At 41.7% G+C, this 21,549-nt stretch overlaps 1 protein-coding gene across 1 annotated transcript in view; it reads left to right on the top strand.

Moving 5' to 3' along the window:
* The first annotated feature begins 1,876 nt into the window (after positions 1-1,876).
* VPS37D (VPS37D subunit of ESCRT-I) overlaps positions 1,877-21,549 on the top strand; it is a 48,330-nt gene continuing 28,657 nt past the window's right edge. Inside the window, exons 1-2 of the mRNA XM_089657348.1 lie at positions 1,877-2,240; positions 14,482-14,653. Of these exons, the coding sequence (XP_089513474.1) occupies positions 2,010-2,240; positions 14,482-14,653 (403 nt within the window). The 5' untranslated portion in view covers positions 1,877-2,009. The remainder of the gene's footprint in view (positions 2,241-14,481; positions 14,654-21,549) is intronic.

Here is a 21,549-nt window from a genome sequence, read left to right as displayed (position 1 = left end):
CGTGCGCAATTTAAAAGTGACATGTTGGGTATCTATTTACTCCGTGTAGCATCATCTAAATGCAGTACCTTGCAAAAGTATTCATACCCCTTGAAAATTTCCACATTTTGTCATATTACAACAAAAAACGGAATTGATGCACAGAGCAGGTAAGTATAACATGTTTATTTAAAAAAAAACCCCCAAAGCTTTAGTATCACTTTAACCACTTGCCTACTTTTACCCCCTTCTTGCCCAAGCCAGCTTTCAGCACTGTTGCACTTGGAATGACAATTGCGCGATCATGCAACACTGTACCCATATGAAATTTTTAGCATTTTTTTCACACAAATAGAGCTTGAGGTGTGAGTTGCTCATTAACATTTCTTTTGTTTCCAAGGGTGGGACAGGTGTCTGGTGGAGTGAGTCATTAAGGCCACCTGGCAGGGGGTCTTCATGGGGAATTTGAGGTGTAAATGGTCAATAACATATCTTTTGTTTCCAAGGGTGGGAGAGGTCTGAGGTGTGACTTGGTCATTACAGTGTGTGACAAGCTTGGTAGGAACATCCTGTTTTCAGTGTTTTGTCCATCTGAGCACCTTGAAAACGCTTTGCATGCATTTTTCATGATGAAAAAAGGCTCTGGACAGCATTGGGAACTGAAAGAGTTAAAAACATTTTCAGACACAAACACTTATAAACACGATTTTCTGTGTTTACAAGCGTTTTGCGTTTAAAACGCTGATAACATCGACTGCTGAACGCAAGTTTTGTGCGTTCAAAAAAATGACTGTAAACTCAAATGCCTGTAAACGAAGATGTGTACATGGACACATAGGAAAACATTAGGGTGAGTTCAGGGGCTGCTGAAAAAAAACGCTGAACAGCGTACTTGAGCCCTTAGAATAATTTTTCACATTTTAGAATGGGGTGCCTCAAGACTGCCCATAATTTTAAAGGGTGCCTCAGGACTGTCCGTAATTTTAAAGGGTGCCTCAGGACTCTCCGTAATTTTAAAGGGTGCCTCAGGACTCTCCGTAATTTTAAAGGGTGCCTCAGGACTCTCCGTAATTTTAAAGGGTGCCTCAGGACTGTCCGTAATTTTAAAGGGTGCCTCAGGACTGTCTGTATTTTTAAAGGGTTCCTCAGGACTGTCCGTAATTGTAAAGGGTGCCTCAGGACTGTCCGTAATTTTAAAGGGTGCCTCAGGACTGTCTGTATTTTTAAAGGGTTCCTCAGGACTGTCCGTAATTGTAAAGGGTGCCTCAGGACTGTCCGTAATTGTAAAGGGTGCCTCGGGACTGTCCGTAATTGTAAAGGGTGCCTCGGGACTGTCCGTAATTGTAAAGGGTGCCTCGGGACTGTCCGTAATTGTAAAGGGTGCCTCGGGACTGTCCGTAATTGTAAAGGGTGCCTCAGGACTGTCCGTAATTGTAAAGGGTGCTTTGGCTGAAGGAAGGTTGAGGAACACTGCTGTAAGGAAATTTGTTGATGTTTCTGGTCATTAGTGGGGTCGGATCGCTGTTGGTGTAATGACCGCGGTGACGAAATACTGCGAACAATTATCCTCTTGAAGGAAGGAACTTCTCTCAGCGCCCGTGGGTTGTGTTCGGTAAAGTCTCTTCATTCCAACATGAAATAATAGCCAAGTCTTTGGAAGGACATTGGAACGCGGAGAGAATTGTCCTCCAGAACCGACTTCCCTCCATCTCTGGACTTCTTTGTTCCTGGAAGCTCCTGCCAAAGTTCCTTCTCAAAGTTGGGCGGTCCTGTGAGGCGTCCCCCCCCATAGGCTGAGTGTCCCCCCAATGCCCGGTATAGGCCGGTGTGTGTGGCTGTGCCCGGATGGTGTATATATTTAGCTCTGTGTAGAGGCAGACACACGGCTCCAGGCGGCAGCTCCATACACTGCGAGCCGGACACAGAAGAGAAGGCTCCGGGCGCCCTCTGCCGGCCGCTCCGGGTATTGCACCCCCCGCTGCAGACTGCGGGGACCGCGGGATTGAGAGTGGACCCGGAGCCCGGCAAGCATGAACCCGGGGAGCCGCTCCCATCCGTCCCCGGAGCACGAAAGCGCCAAGGCCGGGGCCTCCCGCCCCCACCCGTCCACGGAAGCCGGCAGCTCGAAGCCCGCCGCCCGCACTGATCCTTCCCCGGAGGCCGGCGCCTCGGACCGATTCGGGGTGCTCAGCACCGAACAGCTCCGGCAGCTGCTGCAGGACGAGGGGAAGCTGCAACGCATCGTCCGCCTGAGCGAGCAGGTGAGCCGGGGAGGGAGAGAGAGAGCGGCTGGGTGTAGATGTGTCTGGATGTGTTCATACATCACCTGAGACATGGACAGGAGGCAGACTGCTGTGCCTGTTGAGCCTGGAGACCATCATCCACCCCAGAAGCCATCATCAGGGCACCAGGACCCCCACACCAACCAATGTATCCCTACACAGCCCAATCCATGGAGCCCCATCACCTACTGCCACTCAGACACCTTCCATCCATGGTGCCTGGCCACCTTCCCCATCACTGGACCATCCTATGGCCATCAGCTGTCACCTATAGAGACCTATACATGGGCCTTGGTGGTCATCCCTTCCCCTAGGCCCCTGTGTGTGTGTATATGTATGTGTGTCTTATTTCTCATGCCATTGTCACACGTTTCATTGTGCCTCTCCTCCTTTTATTCCATAGCCATCAGCATCTTCACTTGTTTGTCAATAAACAGAGCCTGCCATCTCCATGGATGGAGTTGTGTTGGAGAAACCTGTGCTATGGATGAAGGTTCATCAGTGTCCAAGGCCTGGCCTCCCTCCCTTCCGACCCAGGGAACCCTCCACATCACGGCACAGTTCCTTGCAGTATCATTCCTCCATCCATATTCCGAGAGGCTTACAACAAACACACCATCTGGCTGTGTATGGGCAGAGACTGGGGCCTGTACCACCCACATCTCCTGCTTCCAGCCAGCCTGTAGCTCTAGGATGGTGTACACAGAACCTGTAGCGTTCTTTGTCATGCCTCTGTACAGGCCTCCTCTCAGGGTGTGCAGATGTGTGCCAGGTCTGCTACGCTTTATTGGCCAATCGCACCTGCCACATCCGTTCACCTATATCCCATCGATTGCTTCACCCAGCTACCATACCGTACACCAGTGTTTTGTTATGGTGTTACAGGCCTGCTGGTGGTGACATGCTTTTGTATTGGTGAACTGATCCCTCAGTCTGTCTTTTTTTTTTTTTTTTGTCTATTCTTTACGTCTCCCTCCCCTTACATCTTTCCTTTGTTCCCTTTTCTCTCCTCCTCATTATTGTCATTCATGTTTTTTTTTTTTGCTCTCTCTTTCTCCTGTCAGGTCTATGTGTGTTTTATATGTTTGTTTACTTGCATGATTGTCTCCCTCATAAGGCTTTGGTCCTTAGCTGTGCTTTCATACACTGATTTGTATGCACTGATGTCATTCTGTGTTGAAGGTCTGCTAGTCTGTGCCGATTTATGTGGTGCTGGTTGATAATTAAATTTTCTTTGTTTAAAGAAATTATTATTAAATAAAAAAAATATATATATGTTTTTATCATTAGGCTGATAAATCCCCCCCCCAAAAAAAACACATTGAGTTCAACCAATAATAGAGAACCATGGACAGAAACCCTATACCCACAGTTGTGCATATATAATATAATAAAATAGAATCTAAAAACAATTGTGTATGTAATATATACATATATATATATATAAGGCACCTTCTTTAATGTCTTTCAAATCAATACTTTCTTCTTTAGACAAGCTGTCACCTAAGCCCTGGTTAACACCGGTGTGACTTGTCATGCGATTTGACAGTTCCAAAATCGCATGACAAGTTGCACCCTGTTTGTGCCTCTGGAACTGTTCAAATCGGTGGGACTCCGACTTTGCAGTACCACACCGATTTGGAAAAAAGGTTCTTGCACTATTTTTTGCAATTTTATGTGCGACTTGCATAGACATCTGTGCATGAAGTCGCGTAGACGTCAGGCAAGCAGCACATGAAATCACACTGACCTTCGGCTTTGAAATCACACTATTTCAAGTGAAGTAGTACAATTTCAAAGTGGCATTCAGCGTGAACCAGGGCTACATGTTCATGTTTTGTTTCTTTTTTAATGTGTATTTGGTTTTATTTCTATTGTAAAGCACTTTGAGACACTATATTCAATAAAGTTTATTATTATGATTTATATTTATAGTTTTAAGCTCTTTTGAAGAATTGTGTTTGGTTAATCATAGGACCATGAAAGTAGCAGTATATGTCATATCTTTGGCCTGGTTCACACCAGTGCAATTTGCTGTTGACCCATTTTTGCAATGTTTTTTTCATTTCACTTTGTGTTTTTTACACATGCATTTTTACCACGTTTTGGGTTTTTTTTGTTTGTTTTTTGTTAAAGGGGAAATATTTTTGTTGCTGGGCAGAATAAAAACACAAAACCAGGCATAACAGCAATACATGAATTTCAGCAGCCTCTCCATTGAACTCTGTTGTAGCAAAAACACTGCTTTTTGCGTTTAAAATAATCCCTGACCCTTTCCAAAAACGCAGCAGCTGAAACATGCATAGATGTAAACATGTCCCTTAGGAAACAATGTTAAATGGACTGTAGTGCTTTTCTGCAAAAAGCAATAAAAAATGCATTGGTGTGAACAAGTCCTTAAAGCTGAACTAATTAGAACTAAAAAACAAAACTGGGAGCAGGCAGCTCTTTATTGCAGAAGAGACATGCAGTGCCTTTTCTGCAATAACAAATACTGACCTGCCTGTTCAGTCTTTTATTGAATGCACATTGAGCTGTGCATGTGCAGTTCTGGGTGCATTTATGGCACACTGCAGCTGTGCCAGAATGATGGACTCCCGTGTGCAAGATGACATCATTCCCCAGCCAGCCAATCTAGAGGCCAAAAACCTGGTGTGTGGAAGTAGCTGGGGAGAAAATTACATTGGCCAGTGAGAGATTTACATTCAACATTGAATGGAATGAGGAGGTGGGTATTTCATTAAGGTTTACTTCCACTATAAGCTGTAATTTGACCTATAACTATTAGGTCTCATTCATACCTGAGCATTTTTTAGCGCGAAGATACAAAACTCAACATCCAAACTCTCAACAGTTTTCAGTTGTGCCCCTTCACATATGAGTGTAGTACCGCTTGTAGCTTGAAAAAGTACATGAGCTTCTTTTGAACTACAAGCTTCAAGTGTTTTTGGCCCCAATAGAGTTCAGTGGGAATGGTAAAGAAGCACATCTTTTTTCCCCTGGTAACTAGCTTTCCATTGGCTAACAATAATAATAATGGTGGCATTGTCCCTCTATAAAAACCAAGCATGTCATGCCCTTTTTTTGTTTTTTACCTACCTCTGTTAGTGTCTGGATTTATTATAGTGTATTGCTAAATTTGATGTAGGTGACGCAATTGTGAATAACTATCTGCAGCATCCAGGCATTCAGTCAAAAAATGAGTGCAACAAAACCTCTTTAGCAGTTGCCTACCAGCCAATGATCCCCCTTCGTGCCCAGGCCAATTTTCAGCTTTCAGTGCTGTCGCACTTTGAATGACAATTGCACGGTCATGCAACACTGTACCTATATGAAATTGTTATAACTTTTTTCTTTTGGTGGTAATTAATCGCCACTGTGTGTTTTATTTTTTGCACTATAAAAAAAAAAGAGAAAAAGATTTGAAAAAAAAAGGCTTTTATTTGTTTCTATTATAAAATTTTGCAAACAGGTAATTTTTCTCCTTCACTGATGTGCGATGATGAGGCAGCACTGATAGGCAGCACTGATGGACAGCACTGATGGCCACTGATAAGCTGGCACTGATATGAAGCAATGATGGGCACTGATGGACAGCACTGACTGATGGCACTGACTGGAGGCACTGATGGGCGGCTCTGCTGGGTAGCACTGATGGGTGGCACTGATGGGCACAGGTGGGTGGCACTGCTGGACACTGATCATCAGGGTACTGGTCATCAGTGCCCTGATAATCAGTGCCAATCTGTTCTCTGACAATTGCCGGTTATTGGCAGTACTTTCCTCACGCAGTGTCATTGTGAGGAAAGTGCAGCCGATAACCGGCAACTGTATTTACCTGATTATCTGCTGTGTCATTGGAAACTGCTGATCACGTGGTAAAAGGCTGCTGTGATTGGCCTTTTACCACATCACGTGATCAGCTGTGTCATACGGACACAGCGATCACGTAGAACGCCGGGTGCGCGCTGCTGGAGGTGCGCAGTATAGCACGTTCTGGGAGGATGTCATATGATGCCTTCTCAGAACTGGACAGCCACACTGTAGACGTCATTCAGCTACAGCATGGTTGCCAAGTAGTTAAAGTGTAAGGCCTAGTTCACACTGGCATTGAAAGCAGGCATTTGGGGGGCATTTTTAATGCTCCTTGAAGGCCTATGCAAATGATACTATGGGCAGCACACAGTGATGTTCACATTATCAAAACATGAGTGCAAACAATTTTATAAAGTACACAGTGTAAACCAGTGAACCAGGCAGTGAAAAAAGAGATCTTTCCAGAGCCTGGACCGGCTGAGTGACATCAGCTGACAGTGGGATTTAGCCTGCTAGCGGCTGAAACCGGGACACAGGAGTGAAACGGAGTGATCCATAGGAGAAGTAGGGACTAAAAAGCTTTGGCTATTTTTCTCCTTAAAGTTTTTTAGTTTGTTATTGAGTGTTGGTTAGTTAGATTCCCTGTAAAGTTTTATTGTAGTCTGGGTCCCTGGTGAGGGGGTTCAGCTTCTCTGTTTGTTCTGGTGGCCATGTGCACTGGGATAAAAAATGATGGGGAATCCAAAGCTATGCTGTCTCCGGTACATTAGCCACCTGTTCTGATGATTACTGTCCTAAAAGGGTATTGTACCTTATTTTGGAGAAATGACTGTTGTGTCTTCAGGCAGGAAGTGAATAAAAATGTCCCAGACAACAATAAAAAAAATGACAAGGGTTTTAACCATTTTCCACTATATCCAACTCTAAATACTATGCTAAATAAGCTCCATGCTCCTTTCTGGTAAAGAGTTGGGACAGCACACATCTAAAAAAGGTTTCTAAAGTTTCACTTTTTCTAAGACTGTGATCTAGCTTTGCATTTCACAACACTGCTTTGAAGTGTATATAAAGGCAATACTTTTGTTAAAGTTTTGGATAGAGCATCAAGTTTTTTTTGCTGGGTGTGCAAGGAGTACAGCACCAAAAACAGAATGCGCAAAGTGCAAATTTCATTTTTTGTTAGACACATTTTGGTGGTTCAAAGGGTTCCCTCCTCATCAGGGCTTGCTACTGTTGAACAAAGTCTGTACTCATCTGAGAAAATTGGAGGGGCCTCAAAGAGTAATTAGTATAACTGCTAGAGATGCTGGCTAACGAATTACTCCTAATGCACAACCTATTCCTTCTTGAGATGGAAGCAATCGGCAGCAGTGCTGCTGCCCGAATGTTTCCACCTGACAGGTGAGCCCTGCTGTTTGCCCGCAGCAGGGATAAAAGTTAAAAAAAAACAACCTGCCCGGCTCACGGAACTACATGTCCCGGGCGTCGGGTGATATAAATTCAACATCCCTGAGCCAGCTGTGATCCCTGATCCCAAAATATGCTATGCTTTCTCAGTGGTCCCGCAATCTCCTGGGACATGTGACATATCCCAAAAATAACATTGCCTACAGTGTTCAGCAGGCATTGAAGCTTTGCAAACAACCCCATTGATATCTATTTGAATGTACCTGTTGCATTTATGGCACATTTAAAATGCAGTTGCAAAGCGTTAGAGTGCTCAAGAAAACACAGCAAGGAGGGCATTTGAGGAACATTGCTTAATACAACTTGATCGTGTCTTAAAGGCAGTGTTAACGTAGAACAGTGTTAACTTGTAAACTTAGAACAAGTAAAAAAAACCTTTGTTGAGTTCCTTATACTTAACAATTATGTGTTCTAATTTGAGTCCAGCACAACTGGTTCCAAAATTTTGTAAAGGCAATGTATAAGGATTCATAAATAAAGAAGTGTTTGTGCCCAATAAGGCCTAATGAAACCCTGTAGTGAGAAAGTATGAAGGCTCCTTATGATAACACTGGCTGTCTTGCTAATCCAATGTTGTTGGTATCTTTTAAATCACTGACCTGTATGCAGATTAGGAATTCTCATTTTATGCTGACTTTCTTTTTCCATGTGCTGGCCCTTTGCTAGCTTTTTCATCAGGGAGTTAGCAATGGCAGCCTGCATTTTTTTCTAATTTTTGGTTTCTTGGATATTTTCAGGTTTCAGAATACTGGCAATAGCATTTTGTGGTTAATGCTTGTTGGGTTAGGGCAGTAACAGTAGAAGAACTCTGGAAAACATTGCACAAATGTTCGCGAGTAATGCAGTTCTTTGACTTGTTTCTAACTGTTGGGCAAATAAAAAGCCCTGCAGTACAGGTTTACTTTAAAGCAATGCTGTCACCATGCAAGAAATATCCAACAAAGCCAGACATCATGTGTAAAAGAACAAGATTAATACAGTTGTACTGAAAAGTTTGCATACCCTGGCCAAAATCATGACATTTTGGCATTGATATTGAAAATATGACTGATCTTGCCAAAAATACGGTCTGTTATTTAAAGTGGTTGTAAAGGTTCAAGGTTTTTTACCTTCATGCATTCTATGCATGAAGGTAAAAAAACCTTCTGTGTGCAACAGTGCCCCCAGCCTACTCAATACTTACCTGAGCCTCATTGCGATCCAGCGCTTTGAACGACAGTTTTGGCTGTCCCGGGTCTCTTGTCTCCTCATTGGCCAAGACAGAAAGCGGGAGCCATTGGCTCCCACTGCTGTCAATCACAGCCAGTTAGCCAATGAGGAGAGAGGGGGCAGGGCCAATCCACGGCTCAGTGTGTAAATGGACACATGAAGCAGCGGGTGACCCCATAGCAAGCTGCTTGCTGTGGGGGTGCCCGATAGGAAGGAGGAGCCAGGAGAGTCTGCGGGAGACCCGATAAGAAGAAGATCCAGGCTGTTTTGTGCAAAACCACTGCACACAGCAGGTAAGTATAGCATGTTTTAAAAAAAAAAAAAAATTAACCTTTAGAATCGCTTTAAGGGTAGTGATCATATAAACCCATTTATTATTGCATAGTTGTTTGGTTCCTTTTTAAATTGTAATGATAACAAAAATCACTCAAATGGCCATGATCAAATGTTTACATACCCTGGAATGTACAGACAAACAAGGTGACACACACAGGTTAAGATGCCAATTAAATGTTCATTTCTCACATCTGTGTTTTTTTTAAATTGCAATTAGTGTTTGCGTATAAATAGTCAATGAATTTGTTAGCTCTCACATGGATGCACTGAGCAGGATAGATACTGAGTCATGAGCAGAAAAGAACTGTCAAAAGACCTTCGTAACAAGGTAATTGAACTCTGCAAAGATGGATAAGGATATAAAATATAACTAAAGCCTTGAATATGCCAGTCAGTACTATTCAATCGCTTAATAAATGGAAAATTTGGGGATCTATTGATACCAAGCCAAGGTCAGGTAGACCAAGAAAGATTGCAATCACAAATGCCAGAAGAATTGAAAAATGCACAGATAACCTCAGGAGAAATATAGACTGCTCTGGAAAAAGATGATGTGGTTGTTTCAAGGAGCACAATTCGATGATACTTGAACAAAAATGAGCTGTATGCTCAATTTGCCAGAAAGAAGCCTTTACTAGACCAATGCCACAAAAAAGTCTGGTTACAATATGCTTGACATGCCTCACAGCTTCTGGCACATTGTAATCTAGAGTGACGAGCCAAACATTTTATGGTCACAAACATAAACGCTATGTTTGGATAGGGATCACCAAGGCCTATAGTGACAAGAATATCATCCCCACTGTGAAACATGGTGGTGGCTCACTGATGTTTTGGGGGTATGTGAGCTCTAAAGGCATGGCAATTCTGTAAAAATTGATGGCAAGATGAATGCAGCATGTTGTCAGAAAATACTGGCAAATAATTTGCATTCTTCTGCACGAAAACTGAACATGGGATACTCTTGGACTTTCCAGCATGACAATGAACCTGACCACAAGGCCAAGTGGACCCTCCGGTGGTTACAGTAGAAAAAGGTGAAGGTACTGGAGTGGCCATCAGTCTCCTGACCTGAATACCACTGAGCCACTCTGGGGAGATCTCAAACATGTGGTGATGCAAGATGACCAAAGATTTGACCTCAAGGCATTTTGGCAAGATGAATGGCCAGCTATAGCACATCAATGATGTTTGATTCCTATCGCCCGACTCCCAGGACATGTAGTTCTGGGCAGGTAGTTTTTGTCTACCTTTAGCCCGGTCAGGTGGAAGCATTGCTTCCACACAGTGCCAGCCTCTCCCCAAACCCCCCCTCCCCCCCGTGACATCTCCCAGGCTCCGCTTGCCCATCTGCGGGCCCGGGACCGACTCACCGCCTTTGGCTAGAAGAGAAGGAGGAGAGCACTTCCTGACCCAGAAGTGATGTTATTTTGTCACTTCTGGGTCCTCGGAAGCTTGGAAAGAATGTAATGCGGTGCGATGCGCACTGCATTACATTCAGTGGAGCATAGGGGAGACAGGCAGGGACCCTGGATGCCTCAATAAAGAGAACCTGTCACGAAAAAATCATCACATGGGTGCTTTGTCCCCTATGTGATGAAAAAAAAAAGTAAAAAAAACCCAAAGTTTTTGTTTTTATTGTACAAAATGAAAGTTATACCCAAGCACATACCATCCCCCCCCAACAAAAAAATTAGCCCACCCCCACCCCCACATATACGCATAAACAATCGTAAAAGCACACGCTGGGTCGCCTACTCATGAAAATGTCGATTTGCGATACACATGTCACATATCGCCTTGCACGCCAGAATGTGAGCAATAATTCTAGCACCAGAACTCCTCCCTAACGCTAAACTGATGACCTATAAGGAGCTTTAAATGTGCCGACCTATAGAAAATATAGGGTACTGAAGTTCTACACCATTTCACAAGTGCGCACAAATTTAAGGTTTGATGTGTTGGATATCTATTTATTCGGTGCAACCTCATCTTTTATATTTTACAAACAAATAGGGTAATTTATTGCTTTTTTTTGTGCCCTATAATTAACTGGAACTACCAGTAATTTATTCTCTTGGGTCTCTGCTTTCAGAAAATATATCAGAAAATATATCATGCTAGGGGATTTTATGTAATCTCCAGACCTAAAATGATTTTTTAAACTTGTGCAAAAAAGTGCAAAAAAATGCAAAACCGGCTCTGGCAGCAAAAGGGATAAAGGATAATCCTGACATTCCCCTTTCCTGAGGAGCAGCCAATCGGTGCTCATTACACTGCAAGGTCTCTCCCCTCCCTGCCAGTCCCCGGGTGTGGTGCTGGAGACAGGCAGGGAGGGGAGGAGGAGATAAACAGCGCAATGTTAAAAATATTAAACGTTTAAGTCCCCATAAAGCCCATTTTGTTTTAACAAGCCCCAGACATTCCTAATATCACCTCCGATTGAAATACAGTTTTGGTTAAAATGTTTTTTTATTTTTTTTTTAATCTGGAAAAGTAGATTGTCATGAGGGACAAGTAGATTGGGGCGCATATTTAATCCCTGGACAAGAAGTTTTTTCAAAAATGTCCACATCCCTGCACATGCAAGAATTTGAGGCTTTGTAGACAACTATTACAAAAGACTGCAAGCTGTCATTGATGCTAAAGGGGACAATACACAGTATTAAGAACTAAGGGTACGCAGACTTTTTAACAGGGGGCATTTAATTTGTTGACTTGTTGCTATGTTTTGTTTTATGATTACGCCATTCTGTTATGACCTACAGTTGAATATGAATCCCATAAGAAATAAAAGAAATGTATTTCGCCTGCTCACTCATATTTTCTTTAAAAATGATACATACTGAATATTTCCAGTTCTCCAAGTGTATGCAGACTTTTGAGCACAACTGTACTTACCTTTCTTATGGCCCCTTTTACCAAATCCTCCTACAGTGTTGTGAAATTGTTCAAAACAGCTGGGAAACTGACACATTCAAGAATGTGTTCCCTGTAGCTTTCACTAGTTCCTCCTGCTGACCTGCTCGTCACTACTGTATCTAATGCTTGGAGAAACCAGAAGAAGCTGCTAGAGACCCAGGATATTGACGCTACTGGAAATTTTAATTTTGCAGAAGACTCCAGGGTGCCGTTTCACAGCATCAGGGATGAATTTGGTAGCATGGGCAGCAGGAAGGGTTAGGGTTAGGAAGACAGGGCAGTCAGTGGTGCTCTTTGAAGCACTCAATGGTACTCTTCGAAGTCAAATTCTCTTAAAACTGGTTATTTAAAGTGTAGCTAAAGGCAAATCTTTTTTTAAGGGGTTGGAAACAATGGCAGGTTTTTATTGCTGTCTGCTAGCCATAGACGGGGAGATATCACCCTGGAGTCAGTGGCTGGAAAGATATCTGCTTGTCTTTGCATGACTTTTTTAAGTACCAGGACCAGCTGCTGTAGTTACCTGGCATTAGGTTTGCAGAGAGGGTTTGCAACGGCAACTTGGAGAAGCCTCAATAAGCACCAATGACTAGCTTGAGTTATGCTATTGCTGACCGTCCTCCTAAAATGCCGATTGACTGGTTATCTCTGGAAACAATACTTCAAGTCTCTGAACAAGCATTCAGTTACTGCGCTTTTTCAGAAAATATTGAAGTCTTTGGATAAACATAACAGCCATGTAGCTACTATTTGTAACATAGGAGTTTAGTAATGACAGTCTGTGCATTTTCAATACTGGCTTCCTTTAAAGGTATGAGAATTGGCCTCATTATCACAAGCGTTGCTTGAAGTTAGGGACATTGCTTGCTTTTATTGAGTTGCATATGAGCAGCCTATAGGAATGTGTGGCACTTATGTTTATGCTGCTCAATTCACCACTTGCCTCCCTTACACCCATATCAACCGGACCACTTGCGAGTCTTTTATAGGAATATGGAACCTTATGACACTTAATTACAGTGACAAGTGCATGAGACCATTCATCCACTTGCTGAGATAGTCGTGCCTCATTAATTAAGAAAACATTTAGAAACTCATTTGGCCTCATGCACGATGGGCGTTTAGCTCAGGTGCATGAGAGTCTGGCCTTTAGGTGCAGGAGTCAGGAACAAGTGTACCAGTCCCGTTGGCAACCTCTAAAAGTCTATTAGAGGCTGACAGCTGCTGTGGCTGGATGGGGCTAGATGAACCGAATTGTACTAATGTTTAGGGCAGTATGCAACCCCACACTGCCTTAAAGATAGTAGCACCTGATGCATTGTCCAATCACAGCAGCTGTCAGCATCCCATAGATTTTTACAGGCTGCTGGCAGCGTGGCTGGACTGTGCACCTGTGCCTTCCGCCTGCACCTAAACATTGGCATCTCATGCATCAGGGCTGAACACCAGTGTACATTAGACTTTAGTAGAAGTGTCTTCAACAGTACCTTATTACAACACATTCAGCTTTTAGTTATCTACCTGTACATCAGTTCCCAGATGATTGAGGCATTTATGTATTCCTAACTGACATGTGTAGCTGCATACACTGTGGAGTAATTAATCTTCAGATTTTACAACAGAGGCACTGAAATCACAGCTCCTCCCTTTCTCTGACAGCATAGACTTAGCAGCGTGCCAACCCTCTAATGTGAACTACTGTATTTAGCAGTGGTAAAATAAAGAGACTTGCCTCTGATCTGTGGCAGCAGTAGCATCTGTTAACTCTTATGATGTATGAAAAGTAGCAGCTCTGTTAAATTTGCCTCCCACAAGATACTCATTAGTAGAAACACTAGAACCTGCTAAGCTCATTGTATGAATACAGGGCTGGCCAGAAGACAACAAAGGGAGAGCATAGGTGTAATACTATACTACAGTATGTTTTTTTGATGTGATCCAGTAAGAAGTCTGCCATTAAGAGTCACTTTGGTGAGGAGTTGTTGAAAATCCATCTGACTTTAAGCATCCACATACATGGTGAAGATACAGTAAAAGTAGCCTATTGCAGATTCATGTATTAACTTGGCATTCCAAGTTGCCAATGCAGTTGAACTTAGATTGCCGCCCTAATGAGCCTGTGGTTTTGGACTCAAATAATTGTGTCTTTATATTCCTGAATGGTGCAAGATAAAGCCAAATGTGTTGGGTTATGGACCTCAGGACATTTGTCTTGAAAATCTAAATATATATGCAGATATATGCATGCCAGATGACTAATTTTGATGTCACTGCATATAGTCCTAAATAAAGAGGAAGGTTTATTTTCATGTAAATCTGTGATCATTTTAATGGTCCACCCATTGTCTAATGGCTATGTATAATTATGTATATTTTGTGTCCAAATTACTTTTCTCACATTTTCATCCATTTTTTTTACCTATATTTTATTTCTAAAGCCCTCTGTACTCTTTAACTCATACCTCCCACCCAGGTACAAGCACTCCAGGAGGAAAGAAAAATTTCTTTGGCTTCTAACTTTGAGCTTGCTCAGAAAAACTTGTCTCTCCGCCCACGTTTGGAAACTGGGAAAGCCAACCTGGCAATTAAGTACCAGCTGTTACGTGAGACGTGTGCATCTTGTCGTGGGAAACTACGAAAAATCCGTAAGTAATATGCTTTGTTTACTCAGCTTAAAGTGGAACTGCACTGCATCTGAGCACCACAAACCAAAAATGCTATTTCATTCATTTTTAATATTCAAAGCAAACTCACCCATCCATCCGTGTCTCCATACTTTATTTTGTTGAGAAATCATTTTGAAAAACACCCCCTGGCATTTCTGGCTGTAGAGTAAAGGCAGATGATTCATGTATCATTTACTTCTTGGAATCCATCTGCCCTTAACTCAGGCATACACTGAGCTGAGAACCCTCCCCTCCTGAAGACTGTTTGGATATATGACATAATTTTCCTAGGCATGGAAACCAGGAAGAAACTGAAGAAATGTAAAAAAAAAGCTTAGAACAAAGTAAATATGATATACTTTCCTATCTGTTTACTAATGCCAACAGCATAAGGATTAAAAATAGCTCATGTTGATTGGGAGATTGAAGTTCCGCTTTAAGGATGTCAATTTTATATAAGCTAGGAATGGTCAACCAAAGTTTACTGTGTCAATGTCGTTGTCTTCTTGACAAATCAAATTTGATTTTGTGTTCTTTATCATTTGTTTTACTTATTTTCTTGGAGATGCAATATTCACAGTCTACTAAACCTTAAAGTAGTCCTGTGGGCATGCTTTCAAAAGTCTCATTTTTGCATGTTCTTAAAGCGGAGCTCCACCCAAGTCTTTGTTAACCGCTCTGCATTAAGGATTGGCACCTTTGGGGAGCGAGTACCCGAATTTGACAGTTAACCGCTCCCACTTCTACTATCGCGTAAGGTGATCGGAAGTGGAAGTTGTCTTCCCCCCCTCCCTCCCCATAGTCTTCTGGGACACGTGAAAGGTCCCAGAAGACTACAGAGCCATTCACAAAGAGCATTGCATCTGTCACAGCTGGGTGCCCACAGTGAAGATGCCGGCGCCAGAGAGAGAAGACAGCTGGTGAATCCAGCTGTGGTGAGGGCACTGCTAGACCGAGGGACAAGTAAGGGACTGTATTTTAAAAGTCAGCAGCTACAGTTTTTGTAGCTGCTGACTTTTTTTTTTTAATTCAGCCAGCACTCCACTTTAACAAGCAGTAAATAAACTAAAACAAGCCCCCGCTGACCTTTGTTACTGCAGCCACTGGGAAGTAGTGGAAGTAGTTCATCCTCAAAGTATGCAGCTGAAGCATCTGTTTTACTTTTTTTGGGTAACTTAGCAGCCCCCCCCCTCCCTTGCAGGCCTTCTAATCTCTTACTTCAACAGGGTCTATAAATTCAATGGTCAGTAAGGACTTATTTACTGCTTGTCAAAGTATACATAAAGCCAAAACAATTTGAGTTTGTTTTCATTGTAGTGTAAACTCAATGGGTAGACAGTTGTCATGGGAAAGTGTATACTCTTTGGAAGGTTTCCATTTTATTTCTGCTCTGGTGGCAAAGCAAACTGTTGGCCATACTTTCACTTTCGTTCCTGGTAACATTGATTATGAGGAAAATTAGAGAGCATAAAACTCCCTAACAGGGACACAGACAGCAATAAAAACCTGACAGCAGTTCTAATTCCACGCCATTCCAAAATAAATAAATAAATAAACAAAAGGTTTGCCTTTAGGAATACGTTAAGTGTACGCAAATATTTGAATGTCTGTTGCCTGGTCACAATTCTACTTTAGGCACCAGTAAAATAATAATTTCCCATCAAGATTCACACATACACCAACTTTTACTTCTTTACATCAGAAATAACACTGTGAGTGTAATTGACCTCCAAAGGGACACAGATGGCAAAATAGCCCAGACCTTCAGTTCTTCTTTAACCACTTCATTTGACAATAGACCGGGGTGGGACCTTCATCTTTCCGGGTGGACATTATATGACGTCCTCCTGGAAATGCACGTCACACACACCCCATGAAACACACTGGCGTGATCTGTCACCGATTGTGTCCACTGGACAAAGCCGATGACAGATCACTGTACTAGGTCACTGCCAGTACCATATGACTGCTATGACCAATCACAGAAGATCACATGAAAATTGCAAATAATGATTGGCTTTGATTCATGCCATTCATTGTGTACAATTGTGTTGCTAGCTATCATTGGTCACAGTAATCACATGGTACAGACAGGGCCAATCACAGCCCATCTGTACCATGTGATACGCTGTGGCCAATCACAGCTGATTACAACAAAACACATTTTGTAGTGTGTTAAAAAAATCATGAAAAAAATGTAATAACATTTTTTTTGTAACATACTGTCACCAGTGAGTGTCCCTGATCACCTCCACACCAGTTATATGATGACGCTGTACTGCACTGGTGACAGTATGTAAGAAAAAAATTTTGAACATTTTTTATTTTTCTTTCATTTCTTTATTTTCCAGAAAAGTATGACAAAAAAATTACGACTCAAGAAATTAAATAGACTGTCAGTACATCAGGATTGATTGATTTTCAGATACAGTGGGTATAAAAAAGAATCGCCCCCCTTTAAAATCACATTTTGTTGCTTTGCAGCCGGAAGACAGACACAGTTTTTGTTTTATCCAGTTGTATTCACTAAGTGTAACTTATAATATCCAAGTGAAAGCTATAACACCAACATGTCAGAAAAAATTGAAAAACAGAATCACTGAGTTGGAAATAGGATCACCCCTTCCTCAAAATGACTCAATCTGGTGTATCTAATCACCTTCTCAATGGCACACAAAGCCATTTGACTTTCAACTGTGATCATCTGTGGTTATTTTGGTTAGCTCAGTATGATAAATGCTTTCCTGGAGTATTACAGTCCCTAGTAATGCAACTGAAGCAATCAACTATGGGTGGCAAAGCACTGTCAAAAGATCTCCAGGATAAAGTTGTGGACAGGCACAAGTCAGGAGATGAATCCCAAAAAATGTCAAAGGCTTTATCAATGCCTAGCAGCACAGTGTAGTCTATTATTAAGAAGTGGAAGGCATATGGTACAACAGAAACCCTCCCAGGATTAGGACATCGCTCCAAACTGGATGAAAGAGCCAGGAAGAAACTGGTCAAAGAGGCCTACAGCAACTCTGAAGCAGTTGCAGGAATTTATGACAAAGAGTGGTCATTGTGTGCATGTGACAACAATATCACATATTCTCCACAAATGTGGCTTATATGGGAGGGTTGCAAGAAAAAAGCCACTCCTCAAGACAGGCCCCATGAAGTCACGACTGATATTTGCCAAAACGCACCTTGAAGATTCTGAGGCCACATGGAAAAAGGTGTTATGGTGAGATGAGACTAAAATTTAATTATTTGGCCTCAACACTTAACGATACGTCTGGCAGAAATCCAATACAGTTCACCATCCAAATAACACCTTTCCTACAGTAAAGCAAGGAGGTGGGAATATCCTGCTATGGGGATGTTTCTCTGCAGCAGCTCTTGTCAGGATAGAAGGGAAAATGGATGGGGCAATATACTGTCAAATTCTTGAGGAAAATCTACTGCCCTCTTCCAGAAAGTTGTCAATGGGAAGAATTTTTACCTTCTAACATGACAATGACCCAAAGCACACAGCAAAAATGACCATACAGTGGTTGAAGGAGTAAAAGATGAATGTCCTTGCATGGCCTAGTCAGAGCCCAGACTTAAACCCCATTGAAAATATGTGGATTCACTTGAAGACAGCAGTCCACAAATGGTTACCATCAAACTTAACTGAACTTGAGCAGTTTTGCAAAGAAGAGTGGGCAAATATTGAAAAACCTAGATGTGCAAAGTTAGTAGAGACATATCCCAACAGACTAAAGGCTGTAATTAAAGCAAAAGGTGGTTCAACAAAATACTGACAAAAAGGGGTGATCCTTTTTCCAGCTTAGCGATTCTGTTTTTGAATTTAAAAAAAAAAATTCTGACATGTTGGATTTTACAAGTAAATACAGCTGGATAGAACAAAAATAGTATCTGTTTTCATTTCATGCTGCAAAGCAACAAAATATGATTTTAAACAAAGTAAAAAGTTTTTATTTTGTTTATTTTTTTTAATTTTCTGACTTTTTTCGTTTAGTTAGTAAAAAATAGTGGTGATTAAATTCCACCAAAAGAAAACTCTATGTGAAAAAAAGTGATTAAAAATGTAATGTAGGCCCAGTGTTTCATGTGCTTTTTAGAGTATGGCTGATTTTTTATTGAACCTGTGAGCATAGAAAAATGAAAGTAGGCATTGCTGCCTCAATCATTAAAGCTGAAAAAAAAGCTGCTGTGAAAGTAAAGACTTTATACTATACAAGAAGTAAGGAAACATTTAGAGATGGATGGGACTTAGTAAATATAAATATTTGAATAAGTATGAATGTTTGTTTAGATCTTTCTTATCACAACCATAGTTGAATTGTGTGAGCTGGGGGTTTCTGTTGGTATCTACTGTCTCTGTTTTACCTCTGTGGCTTGTACACAAATATGAACCAACAGGTTACATAGCCTTAGCGTTCTGTCTGTAAAGTGAGATATAACTACATGATCATCTTGTCTGGAGGACTGGCAATGTTTATGAGATACAAAGTTTATAAATATGATGAAAAATTATTAAAGCCAGAGATAGCTAGGCAAACAGCTTTTTCACAAAGAGGCCAAGTAATGTCAGCTCTTTGACTTCTCTCGTGTCATGTGCATGTTGCCTATTAAATATATTTTGTTATATTGCTGAAGGTAGTCAGAGGGCAGAAACAATTACTGTTCATCTCTTGGCTTCTTGTAGAGTTCACTTTCAAAGTCCCCAAGTCTCTAGAACCTTATTGCTTAAAGAATATGAGCAGTCAGGGAGGGTGCTGGGGCGTCTTGATGGAGAAGTACAATAGTTATCTATTTAATGGTCCAAGAGACAAGCAGAATGAAAGTATGTAGATCACCTAAGGGATGCCTTTGCCTACAGTGGTTGAGAAAATACATTCATGAAGAATTTTGTGAAAGTTCAGTGGAATTGAAGCTGAGCTCCAGTTATTTGTTTTTTACATTTTGGAGTAGAGAAAGGTTAGTAAGTTAGCACGGTTTTAAAGCTGAACTCCAGCCTTGCCTTTATGCCTTTATTCTTGCACAGTTGTGCTGGCTCTTCTCCTATACAGAAATTGCTTACTCACAGCTTCTCACAATGTGCATTAGAAGCTGCAGCAAATCAGATTCTTTTCCTGGCTGGAGGAGATGGTTGGTTCCATAACACCAGGGCTAGCAAAGTTAATAATGGCTAATGGGCTAATAAATATTGTTATTATATTATTATTATTATAATATTGTTCCTTTCTTCTGAGCTCGAGAATTCTTGACCATGGTTCAAGAATTCTTATGTTTAACCTCCTCATTGGATGGATGGAAGCACCACCATGTTGTATGTATTGGCTATAGGAAACTTTCCTACTAGGTTTGTTAAATCATTTGAAGCATTAAAAGAGAACTTTGGGAATCCAAAAAATACCAAACAGTAATGCTCGCCTAGATGGCCGCAGCACCAAACCAATCTGCAGCTGTCCCCTGCCAGCTCTACACTAAGAACTGAGCGATCAAAGACTTCTGATCACTCAGTTCTCAGTCTTCAGTGAGCAGAGAGTCTGTGACTGTTAGTCACCAGCTCTCTGCTTTGCCGCTTCAGCACTCACTGAACCATTGGGCTGTAGAGGGGATGGGAGCAGCTAGCTCAGGCTCTCAGTGGTTTGCTGAGCGCTTGAGCCAGCTGCCAGTCAATGCATTTGGGTGGATCCCGACATTAAAGTCAGGATCTTTCCAGAGCTTGGTCTGACTCAGTGATGCCAGCCAACAACGAGCTTTAGCCCGCTGTCAGCTCAAAATGGGTCACAGGAGTGCAGAACTAGGTGCCCTCCCGTGACCCAAAGGAGAAGTATAACCAAAAGAGCTTTGACCCTGTTTCTCCTTCAATTTTTACAGTTGGCACCTTGAGGAGTAGAGTAGCTTTTTGCCCTCTACAATCATCAAAGATTTTCAGGAAATAAACTTATGGGCCAGTGTACTAAAATACCTGGAACAAAGTTCTCAAAGATGTTTGGAGCAACCAGTTGGGTGTTTACATTTAGAAAAGTGACTGCTTTTGCTAGTTGATTACCAGAAGCAACAAATCAGTGTTATTCTGAATTAAATAATATGCTAAGCAGAATGTGTTTTTTTTGGCTGCTATGAAATGTGTTTTTGTACTGCTAGTCCTAGGAATGTGTAGTGTAACGACATTGGTACGTTGTATTGGCCCATATCTGAACTTGTGTGGATTAGAAGAGCTTTGTGTAAAATTAGGCCAGGGAGAGAAACAAAATATGAACAGTGCAGTTCATTGTGCTCCATTTTCAGTTACACAGTGTCTGGCTCATCCACAAAAGCTGTATTCCAGCACAATGTCACAGGGATGAATTTATCATAAGGCCCTAACAAGACAATGTTTTAGCAAAACAATACAAGGAGCAAAGTGCTTCCAATGCCAGATAAAAAATAAAGGTGGTAGGTATGAAGGTTATCATTGAGGTTCAATAAAGAGTTCAGATATGTAATCTTTGAGACACATTTCTTAAAATGCATCATGCATACATATACATCTAAGCTTGTAGACAAATGGCCCAACCTAGAATGTTTGGGTTGGGGGAGAGAGTCGTTTTTCTCTTTTATCAGTTCTTTCTTTTTTTTTTGCATACACGTTTTCTTCTTTATCTATTATATAACTGGGTAAATCTTTCAAATCCTAGATCAGGCAAGACCCATTTTAGTTGGAACTAACCCATTATTTCCTAATTATTACATTGAGCTGACTCCATTTTTGTGCCTAATCCCTGGGGGTAAAACCTTGAAGCTGCACTGATAAAATATTAATGTTAACATATGAACTCGATAAGTCTCCCTGTGCATTATGTTTCAAAAATCAGTAGGTCAATTCTTCAGCTGCA

This window comes from Staurois parvus, unplaced genomic scaffold, assembly GCF_062004578.1.
Source record: "Staurois parvus isolate SC_StPar_1 unplaced genomic scaffold, SC_StPar_1.0 ptg000029l, whole genome shotgun sequence".
NCBI lineage: Eukaryota > Metazoa > Chordata > Amphibia > Anura > Ranidae > Staurois > Staurois parvus.
This window is presented reverse-complemented; position numbering and strand designations above follow the sequence as displayed.